This window comes from Acipenser ruthenus, chromosome 25, assembly GCF_902713425.1.
Source record: "Acipenser ruthenus chromosome 25, fAciRut3.2 maternal haplotype, whole genome shotgun sequence".
In the NCBI taxonomy this organism is placed as follows: domain Eukaryota; kingdom Metazoa; phylum Chordata; class Actinopteri; order Acipenseriformes; family Acipenseridae; genus Acipenser; species Acipenser ruthenus.
The window spans coordinates 428,360-455,000 of record NC_081213.1 but is presented as its reverse complement, the minus strand read 5'-3'; the positions used below and the strand labels follow the sequence as shown (position 1 = coordinate 455,000).

Sequence of the window (26,641 nt, the reverse complement as noted above, 5' to 3'; positions counted from 1 at the left end):
ATCACACTCACACACAGAACTACTGGAGACTCAGTGTCAACACACCTCTACACATTACCACCACTAACATCACACTCACACACAGAACTACTGGAGACTCAGTGACAACACACCTCTACACATTACCACCACTAACATCACACTCACACACAGAACTACTGGAGACTCAGTGTCAACACACCTCTACACATTACCACCACTAACATCACACTCACACACAGAACTACTGGAGACTCAGTGTCAACACACCTCTACACATTACCACCACTAACATCACACTCACACACAGAACTACTGGAGACTCAGTGACAACACACCTCTACACATTACCACCACTAACATCACACTCACACACAGAACTACTGGAGACTCAGTGTCAACACACCTCTACACATTACCACCACTAACATCACACTCACACACAGAACTACTGGAGACTCAGTGTCAACACACCTCTACACATTACCACCACTAACATCACACTCACACACAGAACTACTGGAGACTCAGTGTCAACACACCTCTACACATTACCACCACTAACATCACACTCACACACAGAACTACTGGAGACTCCGTGTCAACACACCTCTACACATTACCACCACTAACATCACACTCACACACAGAACTACTGGAGACTCAGTGTCAACACACCTCTACACATTACCACCACTAACATCACACTCACACACAGAACTACTGGAGACTCAGTGTCAACACACCTCTACACATTACCACCACTAACAACACACTCACACACAGAACTACTGGAGACTCCGTGTCAACACACCTCTACACATTACCACCACTAACATCACACTCACACACAGAACTACTGGAGACTCAGTGTCAACACACCTCTACACATTACCACCACTAACATCACACTCACACACAGAACTACTGGAGACTCAGTGTCAACACACCTCTACACATTACCACCACTAACATCACACTCACACACAGAACTACTGGAGACTCAGTGACAACACACCTCTACACATTACCACCACTAACATCACACTCACACACAGAACTACTGGAGACTCAGTGTCAACACACCTCTACACATTACCACCACTAACATCACACTCACACACAGAACTACTGGAGACTCAGTGACAACACACCTCTACTCATTACACTGAACACAACGCTAGGACTGCACTGATATAGAGACACAGCTGCCTTCATGAATGCAAGACGCTGAGAGAGAGCGAGAGAGAGGGAGAGAGAGAGAGTGAGAGAGCGAGCGAGAGAGCGAGCGAGAGAGAGAGCGAGAGAGAGAGCGAGAGAGAGAGACAGTCCCTCCATGAGAAATATCTAAAGACAGGCCTCAGCCAAGTCACAGTGCAGCCCTGCTGTGAATTGTTGCTGCTCATTTAAATTGGCGTGACGCAGCTCAGTGAAATCAGGTTGTGCAATCCTGTTATTTTGTAAGGGTGCGTTGCCTCTGAATCACACACAGGCTGCACATACACCGTGCGCACACACTGCTCTGTATCACCCTCATAACCACGACTCGGACCCCTTACTTAATAACCATCTCGGCAGCCCTTAACAGATGATCGTCCCCTCTTTCAAACACTAGTGCACTGGTTTTGTCCAGACTGTTCTCTCTTTATCTAGCAATACAGAACGGCTATGTTTATTAACTGCCACTTGTTTCTGTATTTCCCATTAAACTGTAATGAAAACAGAACAGCAAAGTGAGTGGTTTCATTTCTTATCCTATCCTGCTTCAGACACGCTGGTCCTATACTGTACAGAAAGACACGCAAACACACACACACACACACACAGAAAGACACAGACAGACACACACAGACAGAAACACACACACACACACACACACACAGACAGAAACACACACACACACACACACACAGACACTGTGCTGCACGTCTCTATGGAAAGACAGAGTTTGTTCTCTGCTGTCTCTGTGTAAGAAATCTTGTTCATGAATATGTTGAGCATCCCTCTAACTGCAATATGCATGAATTTAAATATAGAGTGCAATTAGCTCTGGGGTCCACAGAGACAGAGAGAGGTGCGTAAAGAGAGCAGAGGAGAGAGGAGAGAGGAGAGAGGAGAGAGGAGAGAGGAGAGAGAGGAGAGGAGAGAGAGAGAGGGGAGAGAGGAGAGAGGAGACAGGAGACAGGAGAGAGGAGAGGAGAGGAAAGAGGAGAGAGGAGAGAGGAGAGAGGAGAGAGAGGAGAGGAGAGGAGAGAGAGAGAGGGGAGAGAGGAGAGAGGAGACAGGAGACAGGAGAGAGGAGAGAGAGGAGAGGAGAGGAAAGAGGAGAGAGGAGAGAGGAGAGAGGAGAGAGGAGAGAGGAGAGAAGAGAGGAGAGGAGAGAGAGGAGAGAGGAGAGGAGAGAGGAGAGGAGAGGAGAGAGGATATTGTGAGAAAGCTCAGGGGACTAATTACACAACACAATCTGCTTCCTGTGAGGCACCAACAAGGGACTTTAATGGAAGAAAAAAAAAATAATAATACTATTTCCTGCTAAATTTATATTTAAAAAGTCTAGTTCGGTCTGCGACACACAAACAAGCCCACAAGCGGTTCTGAAATCTTTGGGGCTGTTCAGGACAGTTTTGCCTTCAGCAGATTTATACTGGCAAAGCTGTTTTTAACCCATCACCCCCAACTCCACCCCCACCCCCATCCCCTCCTCCACCCCCATCCCGACAGGACACACACACACGCACGCACGCACACACACCCTCCCTCGTATAATCCTGGGTAATCAGGTAGCGTAATTTCCATTTTGTCAAAAGAACAACGCTGAGATGACTGGACACATTTCAGCCTCTACAACTACAACAGCTACAACAGCAAGAGAAGCTTAATAAATTCAGTGCGGGATCTTTCTCCAGGTCTTCACGTCTGCTGGATTGCTGTCTGTCTGCCTGCTAGAGCGTCTCCCTGAGGGTGAAGGAGCAGCTCCGTGGAGCGTGGCCAGGCTGTGTACTGACCCTTGGAGGAGGCGCCCCTCCGTGGGGGGAGAGGGGGCTGTCGAGAGAGGGGGTCCAGTCCAGCAGCTCGGAGTCCGTCAGCGGGGAGGTGAGGGGGAGGTCGCTGAAGTACCCCGAGGATTTGGGGGCCCCTGAGAGATCGGCAAGGTCGCTGCTGAGTGAGGGGCGAGGGGCGAGGGGCGAGGGGAGGGCGGTGTTCACCTGGGGGCTGGCTCCCGCTCCTTCCCAATCTTCAGATTCCCAGTCTGTAATCTCCGTTGCGGAGTCGCTCAGTTCCGGGGTACAGCTGGCGACCCCGGCGGCACCCCCACTTCTCACCGTCGCGGGAGTATTACCCTCTTGTTTTGTTTCAGCTCCGGGTCTCCGATCTGAGATTAAGGAGTCTTCAATTTCCTCCGAGCCGCCTGCCAAACTGTGTCCTCTCTCACTTCCCACCGGGCTCCCAGGCTCATCCTCTGTGGCCGTCACCAGCAGCACCTCTGCCAAAAACGGTCCCCCACCATTCTCCAGCTCCACTGTGAAAACCCCCTCCTCCACTCCCTGCCCCGGCCCTGCACCCCAATCGTTCTCAGTCCTGGGGTACAGCGTCCGCACCACAGACAAGTGCCCCCCGATCTCTCGGATGCGGACGATGTTCTTTTCCGCCGTGGGGGATTCCTCTGTCTCGAAGGATTCCTCTTCCTCGGGCTCTGATTGGACGAGCCTGGGTCTCTGCAGCACCGCCTGCAGACTCTCCCTGACGCGATACAGCCTCCCGCCAGTAGGGGTGATGTTGCCAGCATGACCCGGCCCCCCCATGCCAGCCCTGTCTGCATCGGAAACATGCCTGCTGGTCTCTGAGCTTGTCCTGGCCGTTCCGATTCTGGGGGACCCTGGTATTGGAGAATCACGGGGTACCCCGCTGGTTTTGGGGGGCAACCCCTCGATGTTGAGTTTCTTGGTGGTGGGGTCGCCTGGGCTGCAGGGTTCCGCCTCGTTTCGCGTCTCGCTCCCGTCGTCGTTGTTTGCGTTGCCCCTCGTTTCTGTTTTGTCACCCCTGGCCGCCCCTTTGCTCTTGTGCTTGCGTCTGCGTCTGAAACGTCGCTTCTTCTTTTTGGGGGACAGTGGGGATCCCCCCGGGACCCCTCCGATATTAGCAGCACCCCCGGAACCCGAGGCTCCTGCTGTAGATTCTCTCTGCTCCTTCACACAGCCCAGAGAGCTGCCCATAGCGAGGGAGAGAGGAGGGAGAAGAGAAGGGGTGATGGGAGAGAGGAGGGAGAAGAGAAGGGGTGATGGGAGAGAGGAGGGAGAAGAGAAGGGGTGATGGGAGAGAGGAGGGAGAAGAGAAGGGGTGATGGGAGAGAGGAGGGAGAAGAGAAGGGGTGATGGAGAGAGGAGGGGAAGAGAAGGGGTGATGGGAGAGAGGAGGGAGAAGAGAAGGGGTGATGGAGAGAGGAGGGGAAGAGAAGGGGTGAGGGAGAGAGGAGGAGAGAGAGGGGAGAGGAGAGAGGAGGGAGAAGAGAAGGGGTGATGGAGAGAGGAGGAGAGAGAGGGGAGAGGAGAGAGGGGAGGAGGAAGAAGAGGGGAAGTGAGAGGATCGAGGACAGAGAGAAATCAAAGGGGGGAGGAGAGAGGGAGGCTGGTGTGGAAGAACGGAAGAGGGATGCAGGGAGTTGCTCCTCTTCTGCTCGTTTGCTTTTTATTTTTTGATCTTGTTTAATCCGAGTCCCGACAGCCTCCTCCTCTTTCTGCAGGCTGTGTGCAGGTCAGCTCTCTGAGCATTGCTCTGCCCTGCTCCTCCAGCGCTGCCAACTGCAAAACAGACAGAGCCCAGGCTCCGATCCGTCCCCCTTTCTCTCCAGTCAGCGCTGCATCATTCTCCTTCCTTTCTCAAGCAGACGTTATCAAAGAGCATCCAGCGCAGAAGAGGAGAGACAGAGATGATGGAGTGTGCCAGAGGCCTGCGTGTCTCGTCTCTATCTCTCTCTCTCTCTCAGAAAACAGAGCAGCTCCAGTCTGCTGCAGATCAAGAAAGCCACTGACAGTCCTCCCTCCTCTCCCCCTCCCTCTCCCTCGCTCTCCTCCCCCATCCTTCTCTCTCTCTCTCCTCCCCCTTCCTATTCTCCAGCTTTGCTCACACACACTTGACCCAAAAGCTGGCCAGGATGTGATTGGCAGACTGCCTGATGCTGTTGCTGAGCTCCCATTCGCTCTCTGTCTCTGTAGACGTATACACAGTTCTGTATTATATATATATATCATTCTCCTCAGCCTCTCTCTGTCTCTGTAGACGTATACACAGTTCTGTATTATATATATATATCATTCTCCTCAGTCTCTCTCTGTCTCTGTAGACGTATACACAGTTCTGTATTATATATATATATATATCACTCTCCTCAGTCTCTCTCTCTCTCGAATGAGGTAATGAAGTGAGCGTCTCACATTCAGAGTAAAGTGAGATGTGGGGTGATGGAGGGAGAAAGATTGATAGAGAAAAGGCAGAGCGACAGAGGGGAGATAGAAAAGAGAAGGAAGGAAAAGTCTGGATTGATGGACAGATAAGAAGACAGAAAGAAGATGAAAAAAGAAAACAATTAAGAGGACTGAGGGAGGTAGAAAGAAAAAGAAAGTTAGGAGTGAATGTGTCAGAGAGAGAGAGCGAGAGAGAGCGAGAGAGAGCGAGAGAGAGCGAGAGAGAGAAAGAGAGCGAGAGAGAGAGAGAGAGCGAGAGAGAGAGCGAGAGCGAGAGCAAGAGAGAGTGAGAGAGTGAGAGAGAGAGCGAGAGAGCGAGAGAGAGAGCGAGAGAGAGAGAGAGAGAGAGCGAGAGAGAGCAAGAGAGGGCGAGAGAGAGAGAGAGATAATCTCATTCTTTTCTATAAAAGCCAGGTCTTCAAAAGATTTCATTAGGCGTGACAGGTGAGCCCACGCAGAAACACAACGAGAGAGACACACACACACACACACACACACAGAGACACACAACGAGAGAGACACACACACACACACACACACACACGAGAGACACACACACAGAGACACACAACGAGAGAGACACACACACACACACGAGAGACACACACACACACACACAGAGAGACAGACACACACACAGAGAGAGACACACAATGAGAAAGACACACACACACACACACAGACAGTCACATACAGACACACTCACGTGACAAACAGTGTTTTTTTTCCTCTGTGTGCTTCACAATGCTTCCCTATGCTTTACCAGACCTCTCTGTGTTTTACAATGCTTCCCTATGCTTTACCAGACCTCTGTGCTTTACAATGCTTCCCTATGCTTTACCATACCTCTCTGTGCTTTACAATGCTTCCCTATGCTTTACCAGACCTCTCTGTGCTTTACAATGCTCCCCTATGTTTTACCAGACCTCTCTGTGCTTTACAATGCTTCCCTATGCTTTACCAGACCTCTCTGTGTTTTACAATGCTTCCCTATGCTTTACCAGACCTCTCTGTGCTTTACAATGCTTCCCTATGCTTTACCAGACCTCTCTGTGCTTTACAATGCTTCCCTATGCTTTACCAGACCTCTCTGTGCTTTACAATGCTTCCCTATGCTTTACCAGACCTCTCTGTGCTTTACAATGCTTCCCTATGCTTTACCAGACCTCTATGTGCTTTACAATGCTTCCATATGCTTTACCAGACACCTCTGTACTTTACAATGCTTCCCTATGCTTTACCAGACCTCTCTGTGCTTTACAATGCTTCCCTATGCTTTACCAGACCTCTCTGTGCTTTACAATGCTTCCCTATGCTTTACCAGACCTCTCTGTGCTTTACAATGCTTCCCTATGCTTTACCAGACCTCTCTGTGCTTTACAATGCTTCCATATGCTTTACTAGACACCTCTGTACTTTACAATGCTTCCACTGTGCTTTACCAGACCTCTCTGTGCTTTACAATGCTTCCCTATGCTTTACCAGACCTCTCTGTGCTTTACAATGCTTCCCTATGCTTTACCAGACCTCTCTGTGCTTTACAATGCTTCCCTATGCTTTACCAGACCTCTCTGTGCTTTACAATGCTTCCCTATGCTTTACCAGACCTCTCTGTGCTTTACAATGCTTCCCTATGCTTTACCAGACCTCTCTGTGCTTTACAATGCTTCCCTATGCTTTACCAGACCTCTCTGTGCTTTACAATGCTTCCCTATGCTTTACCAGACCTCTCTGTGCTTTACAATGCTTCCACTGTGCTTTATTACTTTTTGCTGTGCTTTCACTTTGGGCAACTTCTACATAAATATTGAGAATTAAATCAAAGCATCTCTGACACAAGAACAGGGATACTGAATAAAGAAAGGGATCCCATCTGTAAGGTCAGGGCGCTCTCGGCAGGTCAGCGAGGGGTTAACAGCGCCTGCGGTGATTTCACAGGCAGAGCAGCCGGCTCACTGACCAGACTCGACACAATCAGCTACGAGGAACCAGGCGAGCACCGAAGGGCTGAACAGCCTCCTCTCGCTCCTAAACGTTCTTCTGTTCCTCCTGCGTGGCTCTGTCCTTGCTGAGCCGAGCCTCACCAGCAGCCCCCCCTCTCTAGCAATGCAGCAGCACCCCCTAGTGGTGCATCGAGACAGCGCAGGCTTCCCTCCTTTCTTTTCTGCAGTGAATTAAAATTTCAGACGGCTGTCAAGCCACCTGGACACAAGGTCACTAAGCCAGCTCTAGAAGACAGGACACACTCCACAGACACGAGAAAGGGAGAGCCCCCAAGCACAGCACTGAACAGAAACGCACCTCCTGCTGCAGAACTACTGCATGCGTACCCCCGACAGATCCCACCTCAAAACAAAATCAATGAATAAATTAATCTCGCTGCTGAGGAAAACGTGTTCTTAAAATAACACAAAAGACTGCAGCCTTAACCCAGCAACATCCCGCGAGATATTTACAGAATTATGATGAGAACTCAAAATCAGCAGGGGATCATAAAACAGCACGACACCAGGCTGGTTTCACAGAGTCTGATCACACTAATCTTAGGCTGCCGTACCCAGAAGCAGCACCAGGTAGGCCAGGACTGGTGTAGAGAACATGAAACGAAACCTTATCACTTCAACAGCAATCCCTTGATGGGACGCCTTCCTCAGTGTCCTGTTCGTGGATATTCCGTGGAACACGCACGCACGCCAGCGATGTTCCCGGCGCTCCTTACCTGGAAGTGCAGGATGATGGTCCAGATCAGGCCCAGGGTGAGTTTGGGATTCCCGTCTGTGATGTCATCATTTCGGATATTCACCAGCTTCACCTGCCAACGTTAACATGCAGGGGAGTTTCTTTAAGCATTGTAAACAGCAGCAAGGTTTGCAAAGGATATTATTAAACATGGCAATGCAGGGGAAACTGTGGCAAATATACTTTTATAAAGTGTTCAGAAAGCACGCTGCCCCGCACCAGGCTGAGAGAAGCACGGCAGTATCCTGTCATACCTGTCTCTGCTTCAGGAAGTCCAGGGCGATCTGAACGTTCTGTAACCGATGGAAACGCATCCTGCCTTTCTCCCGAGGCTGGGGAGGGGAAAAAACAAAATCCCATAATGAACAGGGATGACATTCCTTCATTCATCCCCAAATCTGAGAGCTGTGATGAATCAGACAGACAGAGTGTCAAAAGCAAACTGTTCAGTTAGGAGGAATGAAACACAAGTCTAAACACCCCACCCTCAGCTCTGCAGCGCGCTCATTACACTGCACCTAATCATAATAATAACAATAATAATAATAATAATAATAATAATAATAATAATAATAATAATAATAATAAGCACTTCACTAAACAATCCATTCTCAGCTCTTTAGTGCCGTCAAACTAAAATAGTGATTAAGAATTGTTGAATTATATTCAACATAAAATCACACGCGTGCACTGATGAGTTATTCAGCATTCACGGTTAGTCGTCACTCTCTTGTGTGAATAAAAACACACACACACACACACAGGGACCATGCTAGTGCACACGCACACACACACACCGAGACTGTGCTAGTGCACACACACAGAGACAGTGCTAGTGTGTCTCCGATGTTTTTCAAACTGCACTGCAGGGATCCACATGAGACTCCCATTCCAACACATTCCAGGTTTTATGGGAGAATTCACGGCAGAGCAGAGCATCTCTGTCTGTATCTGAGGTGACATCCTGTGCAGTTTGGGGGGGCGAGAAACACGAGGCGAAGCTGCAGCCATATTTATATGAAGACACCCCGCGTACGAACAGAAACCAACACTGCTCTCTGGAGCTGCCAATACACAGAATAGAAAAGCCTGTCCGATTTTATACCATGAGAACGATCAGAAATCACAGAGACCAACACTGCTCTCTGGAGCTGCCAATACACAGAATAGAAAAGCCTGTCCGATTTTATACCATGAGAACGATCAGAAATCACAGAGACCAACACTGCTCTCTGGAGCTGCCAATACACAGAATAGAAAAGCCTGTCCGATTTTATACCATGAGAACGATCAGAAATCACAGAGACCAACACTGCTCTCTGGAGCTGCCAATACACAGAATAGAAAAGCCTGTCCGATTTTATACCATGAGAACGATCAGAAATCACAGAGACCAACACTGCTCTCTGGAGCTGCCAATACACAGAATAGAAAAGCCTGTCCGATTTTATACCATGAGAACGATCAGAAATCACAGAGACCAACACTGCTCTCTGGAGCTGCCAATACACAGAATAGAAAAGCCTGTCCGATTTTATACCATGAGAACGATCAGAAATCACAGAGACCAACACTGCTCTCTGGAGCTGCCAATACACAGAATAGAAAAGCCTGTCCGATTTTATACCATGAGAACGATCAGAAATCACAGAGACCAACACTGCTCTCTGGAGCTGCCAATACACAGAATAGAAAAGCCTGTCCGATTTTATACCATGAGAACGATGCCGCTGCAGGGGATGACGTCAGCACACACAGGATAACAGGAAGTCCTGGAACTGTGATGCAGCCGTGACAAGGACTTCCTGTGATTCTAATAATAATCACAAGACTCGGCTACGGCTGTGTGCAATACCCGAGCGTGTGGCTCACACGGCTGGGCTAATGAAGCTCGTGTGTGAGATCCCTCCAGAGAGACCCTGAAGCTCGTGTGTGAGATCCCTCCAGAGAGACCCTGAAGCTCGTGTGTGAGATCCCTCCAGAGAGACCCTGAAGCTCGTGTGTAAGATCCCTCCAGAGACCCTGAAGCTCGTGTGTGAGATCCCTCCAGAGAGACCCTGAAGCTCGTGTGTGAGATCCCTCCAGAGAGACCCTGAAGCTCGTGTGTGAGATCCCTCCAGAGAGACCCTGAAGCTCGTGTGTAAGATCCCTCCAGAGACCCTGAAGCTCGTGTGTGAGATCCCTCCAGAGAGACCCTGAAGCTCGTGTGTGAGATCCCTCCAGAGAGACCCTGAAGCTCGTGTGTGAGATCCCTCCAGAGACCCTGAAGCTCGTGTGTAAGATCCCTCCAGAGACCCTGAAGCTCGTGTGTGAGATCCCTCCAGAGAGACCCTGAAGCTCGTGTGTGAGATCCCTCCAGAGAGACCCTGAAGCTCGTGTGTGAGATCCCTCCAGAGACCCTGAAGCTCGTGTGTGAGATCCCTCCAGAGAGACCCTGAAGCTCGTGTGTGAGATCCCTCCAGAGACCCTGAAGCTCGTGTGTGAGATCCCTCCAGAGAGACCCTGAAGCTCGTGTGTGAGATCCCTCCAGAGAGACCCTGAAGCTCGTGTGTGAGATCCCTCCAGAGAGACCCTGAAGCTCGTGTGTGAGATCCCTCCAGAGAGACCCTGAAGCTCGTGTGTGAGATCCCTCCAGAGAGACCCTGAAGCTCGTGTGTGAGATCCCTCCAGTGAGACCCTGGAGCTTGTGTGTGAGATCCCTCCAGAGAGACTCTGGCCACATGCTTTCACTGGGGTGGTAAACCCTGGAAAGCCTCACTCAGTGTGGAGATGTAATGGGAGTCTTATTCAGGCCCCTGTGTGTTAGTCCAGCCCCCCCCAGTTTGCATGCAGTGATTTGGGGACGTACTCCCTTGCTGTCCTCACTGTCCTCATTGTCTTCACTGCTGTCCCAGATCAGAGGGACAGCCCGGGCGAGACACACTCTGCGCAGAGACGAGTGGTCCCTCTGCTAACGGGACGAGACGGGGGGAGGACACCACACACACAGACAGAGATGGGGGAGGACACCACAAACACAGAGACAGAGACAGAGACACACACCGAGAGAGACGGGGGAGGATAACACACACACACACACACACACACACACACACACACACACACACACACACACAGAGAGAGAGAGAGAGAGAAGATGGGGGGGGTATACATACATGAAAGCAAAGAAAAAAATAAACCGAAATGATAAGAATCAACAGGAGTGGAGTACAATAAGCATAAAATAACAAAACTGAACTGCGCAGAAAGCAATCCTGAACCAGAACCAGAACTACACACAGGGAGCCCGGGACGCTCTGTGCAACATATTTACAAATACATTCTGGATATCTTACACATGCGTATGTGTTTATACAGACATATAAATAAATGTGTGTGTCTGTATTATACATACGCTCAGGTCCTCGTACAGATCTGTGATGTGTGTGTGTGTGTGGTGTGTGGTGTGTGGTGTGTGTGGTGTGTGTGGTGTGTGTGTGTGTGTGTGTGTGTGTGTGTGTGTGTGTGTGTGTGTGTGTGTGTGTGTGGGTGGGTGGTGTGTGTGGTGTGTGTGGTGTGTGTGTGTTTGTGGTGTGTGTGTGTTCGTCTCAGGGAGTCTCTCTCTCTCTCACCAGTGTGACTCCAGACAGCACCTCCAGCAGTGAGATCAGGTTGTGTCCGTCCCTCAGGTCCTCGTACAGATCTGCGATGTGTTTGCGGACCTGCAGGGGAGAGAGAGGAGAGAGAGAGAGGGGTGTTACAGGGGAGCAGACCACAGCAAACCATCAGCCTCGGTCCTCTTACCATCACCGCGATGAAGAGGAGTCCCGAATATAATGAGAATCACAGGGGACAAGCTCCAGATAAGAAGATTGAAAATCAATCAGATCTCCATACATCACTCACACAACCAGGTTCCAGCCCTGCTCACTATCAACCTGGGAAACATGCAAGTTTACAAACACTAAGAAACTAAAATTCAATGGCAAACGTTTCCACTAGAAGTCTCTGAGTGTCTTCACACACACACACACACACACACACACACACACACACACACACACACACACCTTTGATTACTCAATAACAGCTCTCTGTTTTGGTCTCAGCCCGCCCTCCCACATGCTTGCTGTGTACACATGTGCAGGGAGGCAGGGAGAGAGGCAGAGAGAGAGTCAGGGAGACAGAGAGGCAGGGAGAGAGGGAGAGAGGCAGAGAGAGTCAGGGAGACACAGAGGCAGGGAGAGAGTCAGGGAGACAGAGAGGCAGGGAGAGAGTCAGGGAGACAGAGAGGCAGGGAGAGAGTCAGGGAGACAGAGAGGCAGGGAGAGAGGCAGGGAGACAGAGAGGCAGGGAGAGAGGCAGAGAGAGAGTCAGGGAGACACAGAGGCAGGCAGGACATTCGAGACAGACATGTCAAAAGCACACGGAGATGGTTTGACAAACAGATAGAAACCGGGATCACTGTGAGCTCTGGAGACTCGATACTCCTAATAATACAGAGGAAGATCTGAAGATACTTCACAATGAAGCCTTTCAGTCTCACCCCCAAGCCCTGCCTTACAGCTGCCAGCGCGGGGGAGGGGGGTTCTCTTACTGCTGGTGTGTATCGGGTATCTGCAATTCCATCTGTTATTCAGCACTGCTCCTCACTCACAGCACACACAAGTGTCTGTGTCGGAGGGGGGGGGGGTTAACAGTTGGGGTCTCAAGTAACCTGCCGCGTGCCATTTGTTCCCCGTTATATTTAAGCTGCCTGTTTTATTGTCTTCCTTTCACTCTGATAGCCGTATTTCTGTGTGCAGACCATACCCTGCATACCAGTCTGTGTGTGCAGACCATACCCTGCATACCAGTCTGTGTGTGCAGACCACACCCTGCAGACCAGTCTGTGCCCTCGACAGCGTGAGTGAACTGGCTACGACAGAGCTGTCGAACACAGTGGTGAACAGAAGTCGAAAAAAAACTTAGAAGTGGGTAAACTATCCTTACTGCTGTTCCAAGCCAGACAGGCTTTAGGAGGAGTGTAAAACGAAATAAAACGACACTCCAAACTGGACACACGTTTCGCTGTTCCATGTAAAAGTATACATTTGACACCATGCAGTTCAGTGATGCAAAAACCTGCAGGCTCTCACGCAACCTGCTTCCACCGCGCTGCTGCCTGTGACCACCAGAGGGAGCTCCCCACCACAGAACGCAGCCTGGTGAGACTGTCCCCTCTGCGTGCCGGAGTGAAGCAGTGACACGAACAACGGGGGTGAGAGATTTCAAGCAGGCGTTCCTCACAGTGCCCCAACAGAAATACCACATGAGCCAGCCTGCCACCCGGAGACTACAGTGAACCAGACAAGGGAGGAGGGGAGGGGAGGGGAGGGGAGGGGGGCCTGGAGGCTGCAGTCTAGAAGACTTCCAGGATTCTCTGAAAACACAGTCGTTTGAATGTCTCTGCACACGCACACGCACACGCACAAGCACACGCACAAGCACACACACGCAATCCCTAATACAAAGCTCCCAGCTCGGCTCTGTCTCGCTGACCTCCACTCCACCCAGCAGGATGTTTGCTGCAGATAAACAGTGACATCCTTATTGCTGCTTCAGAACAATACGTGTGTGTGTGTGTGTGTGTGTGTGTGTGTGTGTGTGTGTGTGTGTGTGTGTGTGCGTGCGCGTGTGTGTGTATTGAATGCATGCATGTCATTTGTACCACACTGCGTTACATAAACAGGAACACAGTTTTCTGTGCACTAAAATGAAGGTGTGTCCTTCACACACTGGCCTCCCTTTCATGATGTGTGTTCGATGCGAGCTCACTTATCACTTGTGTTATGGGAAGCCAGTCACAGCAGCAGGACTCTCACCTTGATCAGGTGCTTGTTCACCCATTTCGTGAAGGTTTTCTTCTGGACTCGATCACGCTCATCTGAGGAGAGGAGAGAGGAGAGGAGAGAGGAGAGGAGAGAGGAGAAGAGAGGGGAGGGGAGAGGAGGAGAGGAGAGAGAGGGCAGAGAGAGAGAGAGAGAGAGAGAGAGAGAGAGTTGTTTAGTGCATTAATCCATTTGAACATTCACTAATTAAACTCAGTTATCAAAGGTCCGTTCCTGGTAGGGAAATTGAGAAGTTTGCTTGAGCAGATATATTGATATACTAACTTGATTAGATCTGCCTACACGCTGTCAGGATAAACCACAGCTGGCTTTTATTTTCGAGCGTTTTACAGCACTGGGGATCCCCCAGGACTCCAAACACAAATCTGTGTGTAACAGAGCGGAGGCTGGGCTCGAACCCGCCACCCCACACCCCGAGCGAGCGTCTGAACCACAACGCAGAAGAGCCCGCCTGCGTCTGTGATCAGAGAGCTTAACCTCATCTCACCGACAGGGGGCAGCGGTGCGTCACACAACACTCAAAGTGTGTGATGCAATCCTGTGCTGTGAAATGCTCCAGCTCCCATCTAGGACTCTTCAGATATTCAACCTCAAGCGCGGCAAATGATCTGGCAGAGGCCTGCATGTGCGCTTGGTTTTGTTCTGTGAAACTCAGCGCCCCTGTGCATGAGTCAGCACTCCAGAAATGAGAAGGCTTTCTTGAAATAGCTTCTCCTTATCACTGCAGGAAAGTGCTGTGTTTGTTTGGGCCGTTGTCATGGAAACCATCTTGCGGTCTCTATCACATCCTGTTCAGAGCCGAACAAGCTCCTAAACCAGGGCCAGGCCAGCAGGACACACAGCGTGAAGCGCTGCTGGGGAGAGGAGTTCATTTCTAATGACTCGAGTGAACAGCCCTCCACAGCACCGAGAGAATGAATCCACACTGACACCCGCACGCCCTCCACAGCACCGAGAGAACGCATCCACACTGACACCTGCACGCCCTCCACAGCACCGAGAGAATGAATCCACACTGACACCCGCACGCCCTCCACAGCACCGAGAGAACGCATCCACACTGACACCTGCACGCCCTCCACAGCACTGAGAGAATGCATCCACACTGACACCTGCACGCCCTCCACAGCACTGAGAGAATGCATCCACACTGACACCTGCACGCCCTCCACAGCACTGAGAGAACGAATCCACACTGACACCTGCACGCCCTCCACAGCACCGAGAGAACGAATCCACACTGACACCTGCACGCCCTCCACAGCACCGAGAGAACGAATCCACACTGACACCTGCACGCCCTCCACAGCACCGAGAGAACGAATCCACACTGACACCTGCACGCCCTCCACAGCACTGAGAGAACGAATCCACACTGACACCTGCACGCCCTCCACAGCACTGAGAGAACGAATCCACACTGACACCTGCACGCCCTCCACAGCACTGAGAGAACGAATCCACACTGACACCCGCACGCCCTCCACAGCACCGAGAGAATGAATCCACACTGACACCCGCACGCCCTCCACAGCACCGAGAGAACGAATCCACACTGACACCCGCACGCCCTCCACAGCACCGAGAGAACGAATCCACACTGACACCTGCACGCCCTCCACAGCACCGAGAGAACGAATCCACACTGACACCTGCACGCCCTCCACAGCACTGAGAGAACGAATCCACACTGACACCTGCACGCCCTCCACAGCACTGAGAGAACGAATCCACACTGACACCCGCACGCCCTCCACAGCACTGAGAGAACGAATCCACACTGACACCCGCACGCCCTCCACAGCACTGAGAGAACGAATCCACACTGACACCCGCACGCCCTCCACAGCACTGAGAGAATGAATCCACACTGACACCTGCACGCCCTCCACAGCACCGAGAGAACGAATCCACACTGACACCTGCACGCCCTCCACAGCACCGAGAGAACGCATCCACACTGACACCTGCACGCCCTCCACAGCACTGAGAGAACGAATCCACACTGACACCCGCACGCCCTCCACAGCACTGAGAGAACGCATCCACACTGACACCTGCACGCCCTCCACAGCACTGAGAGAACGCATCCACACTGACACCCGCACGCCCTCCACAGCACTGAGAGAACGAATCCACACTGACACCCGCACGCCCTCCACAGCACCGAGAGAACGAATCCACACTGACACCTGCACGCCCTCCACAGCACCGAGAGAACGCATCCACACTGACACCTGCACGCCCTCCACAGCACTGAGAGAACGAATCCACACTGACACCTGCACGCCCTCCACAGCACTGAGAGAACGAATCCACACTGACACCCGCACGCCCTCCACAGCACTGAGAGAATGAATCCACACTGACACCTGCACGCCCTCCACAGCACCGAGAGAACGCATCCACACTGACACCTGCACGCCCTCCACAGCACTGAGAGAACGAATCCACACTGACACCTGCACGCCCTCCACAGCACTGAGAGAACGAATCCACACTGACACCCGCACGCCCTCCACAGCACTGAGAGAACGAATCCACACTGACACCCGCACGCCCTCCACAGCACTGAGAGAACGAATCCACACTGACACCCGCACGCCCTCCACAGCACCGAGAGAACGAATCCACACTGACACCTGCACGCCCTCCACAGCACCGAGAGAACGAATCCACACTGACACCTGCACGCCCTCCACAGCACTGAGAGAACGAATCCACACTGACACCTGCACGCCCTCCACAGCACTGAGAGAACGAATCCACACTGACACCCGCACGCCCTCCACAGCACTGAGAGAACGAATCCACACTGACACCCGCACGCCCTCCACAGCACTGAGAGAATGAATCCACACTGACACCTGCACGCCCTCCACAGCACCGAGAGAACGAATCCACACTGACACCTGCACGCCCTCCACAGCACCGAGAGAACGCATCCACACTGACACCTGCACGCCCTCCACAGCACTGAGAGAACGAATCCACACTGACACCCGCACGCCCTCCACAGCACTGAGAGAACGCATCCACACTGACACCTGCACGCCCTCCACAGCACTGAGAGAACGCATCCACACTGACACCTGCACGCCCTCCACAGCACTGAGAGAACGAATCCACACTGACACCCGCACGCCCTCCACAGCACCGAGAGAACGAATCCACACTGACACCTGCACGCCCTCCACAGCACCGAGAGAACGCATCCACACTGACACCTGCACGCCCTCCACAGCACTGAGAGAACGAATCCACACTGACACCTGCACGCCCTCCACAGCACTGAGAGAACGAATCCACACTGACACCCGCACGCCCTCCACAGCACTGAGAGAATGAATCCACACTGACACCTGCACGCCCTCCACAGCACCGAGAGAACGCATCCACACTGACACCTGCACGCCCTCCACAGCACTGAGAGAACGAATCCACACTGACACCTGCACGCCCTCCACAGCACTGAGAGAACGAATCCACACTGACACCCGCACGCCCTCCACAGCACTGAGAGAACGAATCCACACTGACACCCGCACGCCCTCCACAGCACTGAGAGAACGAATCCACACTGACACCCGCACGCCCTCCACAGCACTGAGAGAATGAATCCACACTGACACCTGCACGCCCTCCACAGCACCGAGAGAATGAATCCACACTGACACCTGCACGCCCTCCACAGCACCGAGAGAACGAATCCACACTGACACCTGCACGCCCTCCACAGCACCGAGAGAACGCATCCACACTGACACCTGCACGCCCTCCACAGCACTGAGAGAACGAATCCACACTGACACCCGCACGCCCTCCACAGCACCGAGAGAACGAATCCACACTGACACCTGCACGCCCTCCACAGCACTGAGAGAATGAATCCACACTGACACCCGCACGCCCTCCACAGCACTGAGAGAACGCATCCACACTGACACCTGCACGCCCTCCACAGCACTGAACACTTAGCTCTTCAGGTTTCAAAGTCATACTGCTGTTTGTATTTATTACAGTGCAGCAGCGTTCTTTTTGCTGTCTTATATAATAAACACAAAGAAGCTCTTTGAAAACGCAACCACAAGAAGTGCCTCTGATACACCGAGCAATCTCCTTATGAAGCAGAGAGAGGAGGCCTGCAGGGGATTGAAGAGCGCGTCCGAAGCCATCCTGCGTCCCAACAGGTACGGTATGTGGTTCAGACCCCGGGCTACACACAGCATGTGTGTCAGGAGAGCGAGGGGGGGGGGGGTCTGTGTGTCAGGAGAGTGAGGGGGAGGGGGAGGGGGAGGGGGAGGGGGGGGGGGAGGTCTGTGTGTCGGGAGAGCGAGGGGGAGGAGAGCGAGGGTGAGGGGGGGTCTGTGTGTTTTAGTATAATAGTGAGAGTGTGTGTGTAAGACTGTGTGATAGTGTGGTGTGTGTGTGTGTGTCAAGTTGTTCTCGTGTATGTGGTGTTGTGGCTGAAAATGTGTGTTTATAGCTTTGTGTGTGTGTGTGTGTAAAAGTATGTGTTTTAGTGTGAGATGGTGTGTGTGTTTTAAAATAAATATCGTAAAACGGCAGGTTGTAAAACATAAAAATAGAGAGAGAGAGAGAGAGAGAGAGAGAGAGAGAGAGAGAGAAAGAGAGAGAGAGAGAGAGAACGCATGTGTAAAGTCCCCTTCACATTATCCCCACCCCCCCACCCCCCACACGCACACTCTGAGATACTAACCCAAGCAGCACATTTGCGTGACCAGGTGTACTTTCAAACCAGCTTTGCTGCGATACGCTTGCCACATCCTTCATTCAGCAAGATAGCTAGCTGGTTGCCTGCCTGTCTTCCTTCCTGCCTTCGTCTCTGTTCTGTCTTACAAAGCTCCTCCAAGGAAGAAGAGTAGCAGGAGGGTGAAATGATCGCGAGAGAAGCAGAGTCTCAGGGGCTCGCAGAACCAGCAGCGGCAACGAACCCCTCTCTCTTCCTCCCCCTCTCTTCCTCCCCTCTCTCTCAGGGTTGCTATTTCAAACCCGAGTTCGGCTGCACACTCTCAGAGCTGCCAGTCCAATGTGTGTTTCGGAGGAGGGGTTTGTCTGTCAGAGTCGGCCCCTCCCCGATTCGGAAGTGAAAAGGGAAGGCTGCTGGTTCCTCCCACCCACTGTCAAGCACACACAGTCCTGGGTGTCTTAACTGCAGAACGTCAGAGTGTTAGCAGCCCTGCAAACATCCGACATCTCTAAAGACATCACCAAACACTGTCCACATCACCAAACACTGTCCACATCACCAAACACTGTCCACATCACCAAACACAGTAGCTTCTCCAGCGTGCGTTTGTGAATGACTTGAGCACACTGCTAGGTGAGGATTCGGGTTGAACACACAGCAGATATAAAGCGCTGTGCTGTGCTGTGCTGTGCTGTGCTGGGGCTGCCTGGCTGTGCTGTGCTGCACTGTGCTGTGCTGTGCTGTGCTGTGCTGCACTGTGCTGTGTTGTGCTGTGCTGTCTGGCTGTGCTGTGCTGTGCTGTGCTGTGCTCTGCTGCGCTGTGCTGCGCTGTGCTGTGGCTGCCTGGCTGTGCTGTGCTGCACTGTGCTGTGTTGTGCTGTGCTGTCTGGCTGTGCTGTGCTGTGCTGTGCTGCGCTGTGCTGTGCTGTGCTGTGCTGTGCTCTGCTGCGCTGTGCTGCGCTGTGCTGTGGCTGCCTGGCTGTGCTGCGCTGCACTGTGCTGCGCTGTGGCTGCCTGGCTGTGCTGTGCTGCACTGTGCTGTGTTGTGCTGTGCTGCGCTGTGCTGTGCTGTGCTGTGTTGTGCTGTGCTGTGCTGTCTGGCTGTGCTGTGCTGTGCTCTGCTGCGCTGTGCTGTGGCTGCCTGGCTGTGCTGCACTGTGCTGCGCTGTGCTGTGGCTGCCTGGCTGTGCTGTGCTGCACTGTGCTGTGTTGTGCTGTGCTGCGCTGTGCTGTGCTGTGCTGTGTTGTGCTGTGCTGTGCTGCACTGTGCTGTGCTGTGCTGTGCTGTGTTGTGCTGTGCTGTGCTGTCTGGCTGCGCTGTGCTCTGCTGCGCTGTGCTGTGCTGTGCTGTGCTGCGCTGTGCTGTGGGTTTGCTGCAGGGTGGAGATCAGCAGCAGGTTTCTGTTCTGTTCTGTTCTGTTCTCCAGCAGCTCCGCTTTTGTCAACTTCCAGGATTAAGGGAGTCAAAAAAGTTTATCTGGGACTCTTATTTTGCTTTCTGATGCAACAAAAAAAGGTCAGGCTGGTGCGATATATAAATGCTTAAATAATTCAATAAAATAAAGATTTCAGTTTTCGTTTTTTTTTGGTTTGTTTGTTTGTTTTTAAATAGAAGATTTATCTCTAAGACAAAAATAGAAAGAGTTAGGAGTTTCGCGAGACGGTTCCAGCTGGAGAGAACGACGACTGTGAAACTATCACTCCACGGTGCTGTTTTTTAAAGAGACGGTGTCATCAGTCACACGGCAGCAACAGTTTCTGAAAATGTTTTTGACGTTACAAAAATAAAATAAAACGCTGCCCCAGAATAAACAGCAGCTGTGTGGGTTTTTTATTTTTTCTTAAATTGAAGGTTTTTAAAAAGCCCCAAAAACTTTCAAGAGTTCAACTCGCTCAGTAAAAAGCTGGGAGAAGTTTCCGTGCACAGCTCTGCTGTAAAAGCAAGCGCAGGCGAGTACCTGTCTCAGGTAGTGGTGTCACACACAGCCCCCTCACCTGCCCAGGCAATCTCCGTGCAACTGAACCCACACGTCTGCAAAGCTGCTGAGCCACCAATCCAGACTTTACACTAGATCCCATCCAGCGCTCTCCTGAATGCATCGCGTCTGTTAGCGTTCAGTTTGGGCTTTTCTGTTGAGAATTACTGCTTCCTTGCAAACCAAGAGAATAATAATGGCCATCTCTTAAACACTGCAGTTCAAAAGCTTTTCCTCCAGTTCCAGTAATCCACTTCACTTCATATTGAAAACTGATAAGAAATATTTTAAAAAGGCAGTTTGTCGTGTTTCTGCCTCCCTGTCAGCGCTCTCTCTCTCCACAGAAATGATTAGACGTCTAAACAAGTCGGGAGATGTTTTCAGAGAGTAAGGTGAGCGAGGAGAAGGAGGTGTGTCACTGCCCTGGGACACAGAGGAGGAGAGACAGAGAGAGGAGGAAGCCGAACGGACTGGAGGGACACAGCTGAAACTGGGACAGCACTGTGATACTGAGGCACAACCTCACGCCCTTCACCCTTCTCAATCAAAGCCGGACAAAAACAAAACAGGCTGCACTGATGAAGCATTAACAGCAAGTCCCTTGCTCTCTCTCTCTCCTCTGCTAATTAGGAATTGGAAGAGAACCTCTCTCTCCCTCTCTGTGTTTGACCCAGATAAATGCTACACTGCGATTTCCAGAAAAATCTACAAACGTGCTTCTAAGAAAAAGTGCCTCGATTGCTTCCTATTAATTCTGATTCCAGAACGTACAGATTCTCTTGGGCAGCTTTTTGAAAAGTGCAGTAAATCATGTTATTCAAGACATCTCCCTTCCCCTGTCTCGAGTTTAAAAAGGTTTGTCAACATGAAGACACTCAAATGGACTGACAACTTCACACCCCTTACTGTAACCCCCCCCCCCCTCTCTCTCTCTACAGAACTTCCTCTCTCCTTCCTCCTCTCTTCCTCCTCTCTTCCTCTCAGTTTGTTCCAGCAGGTCCACCAGCTAGTTTGTAGATCCTGGTTCTTGTCTCGTTCTTTCCTGCGTCTCTCTCACAGTCAGACGAGGATAATCTTTACAAAAACACAAAACAGATCTGCTCTGCGTTGAGCTGACAGACACACACACACACGCACGCACGCACGCACGCACACAGCTTGCTGCTGATCAGTTTGTGGTTTCCTTTTTCTCTCTTTTAAAGGAGTTGTTTCTTCTTGTTCTTCTCCAGCAGAGCTGTGCAGGATTCCTCCAACAAACAATCGAACATCAAGTCCTTTCTTTCCCCTCTATCGCTCTCGTTCTTTCCCTTGTTGTTTCTCTCTCTCTCTCTCTCTGCTGTTTCTTTCTTGCATGTTGTGACGGTTTGTAATCACCCCTTGACCGTCTGCAGAGCTATAAATACAGACAGGGCTTAGCGAAGGGTCTTCAACTGACAGAGGGCGCTTATCTCCTCCCCCTCCTCCTCCCTCTCCCAGGCTAATCTGTGCAATCCACTTGTTACTGCACAGAACTTCTACCCAGCAGTGCAGCAGGGTTACCGGTATATACTACAGTCTCTCTCTATCTCTCTCTCTCCTTCCCTCCCTCTCTGTGTGTGCGTCTATCAAGCCCTCTCTCCTCTCAGTATCGCTCTCCTGTTCCTCTGTCTCTCTTAATTGAATTCTGCAATGCTGTGACTGCCATTCTATTCTATTCCAGTGCTATCAGTGCCAGCCTCACCCCTCCCCTCTCCTCCTCCCCCTCCCTCGGTGTTATTAAATAAACCACATGATTTCTCTGTACAGTGGAATAAACCTTGTGAAGATCAAGCAGCCTGCATCCCTCAACACGCAGAGAGGGGAAGTCCCCCTAGTGGAAATTAAAATAAATGATTTGGGGCTTTTCACTCTGGAATTTCCAAAGTCTGACTTCTTTGACAAGCGTTTCAACAAGAATTCAACACGGTATTCTACAGGGGAGTGGAGGATTACAACCCCCTGTAACTGCAGGCCCTGGGGTGTAATAAGACTCCTATTGCACAGCAGTGTCACCCATTCACCACACCGTTACAGCTCTGAAATCATGTTTCCATTGAAAGAAACGAACGCACACACTTCACGGAGTTATCCATGTCTTCAGAACTGTTCACACGATGGCGTTACGATTCACAATGTTCCAGCTTTCACCATCACCGATTGTTTCAAAAAGTTACGCACCAAGCTGCGACATCGCTGGTGCAAAGCAATACCTGCATTATTCAAGAAACATACCAACACACAGAGCTAATGAAGACTTTGATCTGATCAAGCCATTCCCTCATCACTGACCTCAAGCACACGTTATTTAGATTGCACAGAACATGGAGTTGAGAGAGGAGGGGAGGGGAGAGGGGAGAGGAGAGAAGGGAGAGAGGAGAGAGGGGAGAGGAGAGAGGAGAGAGAGGAGAGAGGGGAGAGGGGAGAGGAGAGAGGAGAGAGGAGAGAGGGGAGAGGAGAGAGGAGAGAGGGGAGAGGAGAGAGGAGGGGAGGGGAGAGGGGAGAGGAGAGAGGAGAGAGAGGAGAGAGGGGAGAGGGGAGAGGAGAGAGGAGGGGAGGGGAGAGGGGAGAGGAGAGAAGGGAGAGAGGAGAGAGGGGAGAGAGGAGAGGGGAGAGGAGAGAGGAGAGAGGAGAGAGGAGAGAGGAGAGGAGAGAGGGGAGAGGAGAGAGGAGAGAGGAGAGAGAGGAGAGAGGGGAGAGGGGAGAGGGGAGAGGGGAGAAGGGAGAGAGGAGAGGAGAGAGGGGAGAGGGGAGAGGGGAGAGGGGAGAAGGGAGAGAGGGGAGAGGAGAGGAGAGAGGAGAGAGGGGAGAGGTGAGAGGAGAGAGAGGAGAGGGGAGAGGGGAGAGGGGAGAGGGGAGAGAGGAGAGAAGGGAGAGAGGAGAGGAGAGGGGAGAGGGGAGAGGGGAGAAGGGAGAGGGGAGAGGGGAGAGAGGAGAGAAGGGAGAGAGGAGAGAGGAGAGAGGAGAGAGGAGAGAGGAGAGAGGGGAGAGGGGAGAAAGAGTGGGAAAGAGGAACCGAAAGAGAAGGGGAGGATGAATATGAATCACAGACACCGAGAGAGAGAGACAGACAGACAAGAGCGATAACAAGATAAGAGAATGGAGGAGGTAGGAGAAAGAGAGAGTGGGAGGCAGAAAAAAGGAGGGGGAAGAGAGAGCATTAGAGGCAAAGAGTGAAGGAGTGAGAAAAATAGGGTGAATATATAAGGAACAGAAAGAAAAGGGTGAAGGAAGAAGAGAGAGAGGAGGACGGGAGGAGGTGAGAGAACAATCAAAGAAAGAGGAATAGAAAGGAGGAGGGAGAGAAAAAAGAAAACAGCAAGCAGACAGAAGGAGGCAGGAGACACAGAACCAAACTCTACCTTCCAGTGTGGGGGTCCGGCGCCTGCGGTAATACCACACTCCCACCACCGTGAGGCAGTGTCCAGCGATGACCAGCAGAGGGGCCAGGACCACTGGGTCAAAGAAGTCCATCTCTCTCTCTCTCAAAGCCACAAGGTCTTTAATGGCATGACAAGCTGTACCGAGTATTAAGTTCCCTCTCTCTCTCTCTCGAATCTAAAAGTTTCACAACGTCTTTAATGACAAGTCCTTCCCTAGCTATATCTGCCAGCTGACTTTGGAGAAACTCTCTCTCTATTTTCTTGTTTTATATTTCTGTCTCTCTCTCTGTCTTCCTGCCTGCCCGCTTGCTTGCTGCTTTTGCAGATATAAACTCTCAGTCTCCTCTCTCTCTCTCGGTCTCTCAAACACTGAGACTCTGAATTCCTTTCCACTGAAGCAAGCGCCCAGCTTTTAGCAGAGAGCTCCACTCCGTCAGGGCAATAAAAAATAAATAAATTAAAAAAACGTTTAGAAAAAAAATTTAAAAAATCACTCTCCCGCAGAGGCTGCACAGAACACAGACGCAACCACAGCGAGCTTCCTGTGTCAGTGCGGGTGTCTCTCTGTGTCTGCCTGTATGTCTGTCTGCCTGCCTGTCTGCCCATGTGTGCCAGTCTGATGTGTGTCTGTTTGAACACATCCTGCAAACATAAAACAAGGTGCAAATAGAAAACTTCAATAGAGTTAGAGAAGTTACTGCAAGCCCCAGCTTCCACTGATACGACACTCCCCTGACTCAGCGCAGCATCCTCATAAGGAAAGCAGGGCTGTAGACAAGGGTTCGAGTGAGCGAGCCTGTGTGTGTTCGTCAAAAGGCCAAACATTTCTATTGAAAAGGAGGTTTTTAAATAAATATCCTGCAAGGCAGAGCGACTCCAGACAGCCGGCCCGGTATAACTGACATGGAGCAGCGCTGTCATTCATTCTACATGGTGCTGATGCCTCCTCTGTAACTTTTCAATGCACTCACATGAACTGTTTAACACAGTCGTTCATTCATTGGGTTACATTTCGTGCATGTTTCGATCACACGCTGGAGGGTTTGAAATCTGTCCCGCGGGTGTGATCTCCTCTCTGTTTCATCATCGATTATTTAACCCCAGAAACCCCAAACTGCAGCAGAGCAGCGCAGGAAACCACAGGCAGCTCAGCGGCGCTCTCTCTCTGCGGAGGCGTCTCAGTGCTTCCTCTCTGCGTTTCTGTTTTAAATGTTCTTACTCCTCTTATTAATAGTACTGCTATTTGTTTTTTTCGTTACCAGGAAACCTGGCCCAGTTTCCACTGAGTGTCGGTTGGTCTCGCTGCATGCAAACCTGCTTCTGAAAAACTACCAAAAAAAAAAAACCAGAAACCACAGCCACAAATCAGAATGAGTGAAGAGGGAGCACACTGACACGCACACACACACTGTGACACACACACACCCACACTGACACACGCACGCACACACACACTGACACACACTGACGCACACACACAGACACGCACACACCCACACTGACACACGCACGCACACACACACTGACACACACACACTGACGCACACACACAGACACGCACACACACACACTGACACACGCACGCACACACACACTGACACCCACACTGACACAGGCACACACACACACTGACACACGCACGCACACACACTGACACACACACTGACGCACGCACACACACACTGACACACACTGACGCACACACACAGACACGCACACACACACACTGACACCCACACTGACACAGGCACACACACACACTGACACACGCACGCACACACACACACACACACTGACACACACACTGACGCACGCACACTGACACACACACTGATGCACGCACACACACACTGACACACACACTGACGCATGCACACACACTGACACACACACTGATGCACGCACACACACTGACACCCACACTGACACATGCACGCACACACACACTGACACACACACACACTGACACACACTGACGCACACACACTGACACGCACACACCCACACTGACACACGCACGCACACACACACTGACACACACACACACACACACACACACACTGATGCACGCACACACACACTGACACACACACTGACGCACGCACACACACACTGACACACACACTGACGCACGCACACACACTGACACACACACTGATGCACGCACACACACTGACGCACGCACACACACACTGACACACACACTGACGCACGCACACACACAGACACGCACACACACACACTGACACACACACTGACACACACACACACTGACACACACACACACACCCACACTGACACAGGCACACACACACACTGACACACACACTGACGCACGCACACACACACACTGACACACACACAGACACACACTGACACGCACGTCTCAGAGTTTTGCAATCTCTCAAGAGCTCTTACAATTTCACTTTGAAATGAAAGTTGCCAGACCTCCGTTTGCACTGCCAGTTATTTCACGCTGTTGTAATCCAGGGGTATATGGAAGCTG

At 51.5% G+C, this 26,641-nt stretch overlaps 1 protein-coding gene across 1 annotated transcript in view; it reads right to left on the bottom strand.

Annotated features, from left to right (window-relative positions):
* The window catches only part of LOC117414045 (microtubule-actin cross-linking factor 1), a gene marked incomplete in the record, with an annotated part of 147,779 nt that overhangs the window by 92,563 nt on the left and 28,575 nt on the right, over nucleotides 1-26,641 (bottom strand). The window contains 4 exon segments of the mRNA XM_059000381.1: nucleotides 8,161-8,253; nucleotides 8,435-8,512; nucleotides 11,792-11,881; nucleotides 14,024-14,085. Coding sequence (XP_058856364.1) covers nucleotides 8,161-8,253; nucleotides 8,435-8,512; nucleotides 11,792-11,881; nucleotides 14,024-14,085 — 323 coding nt within the window.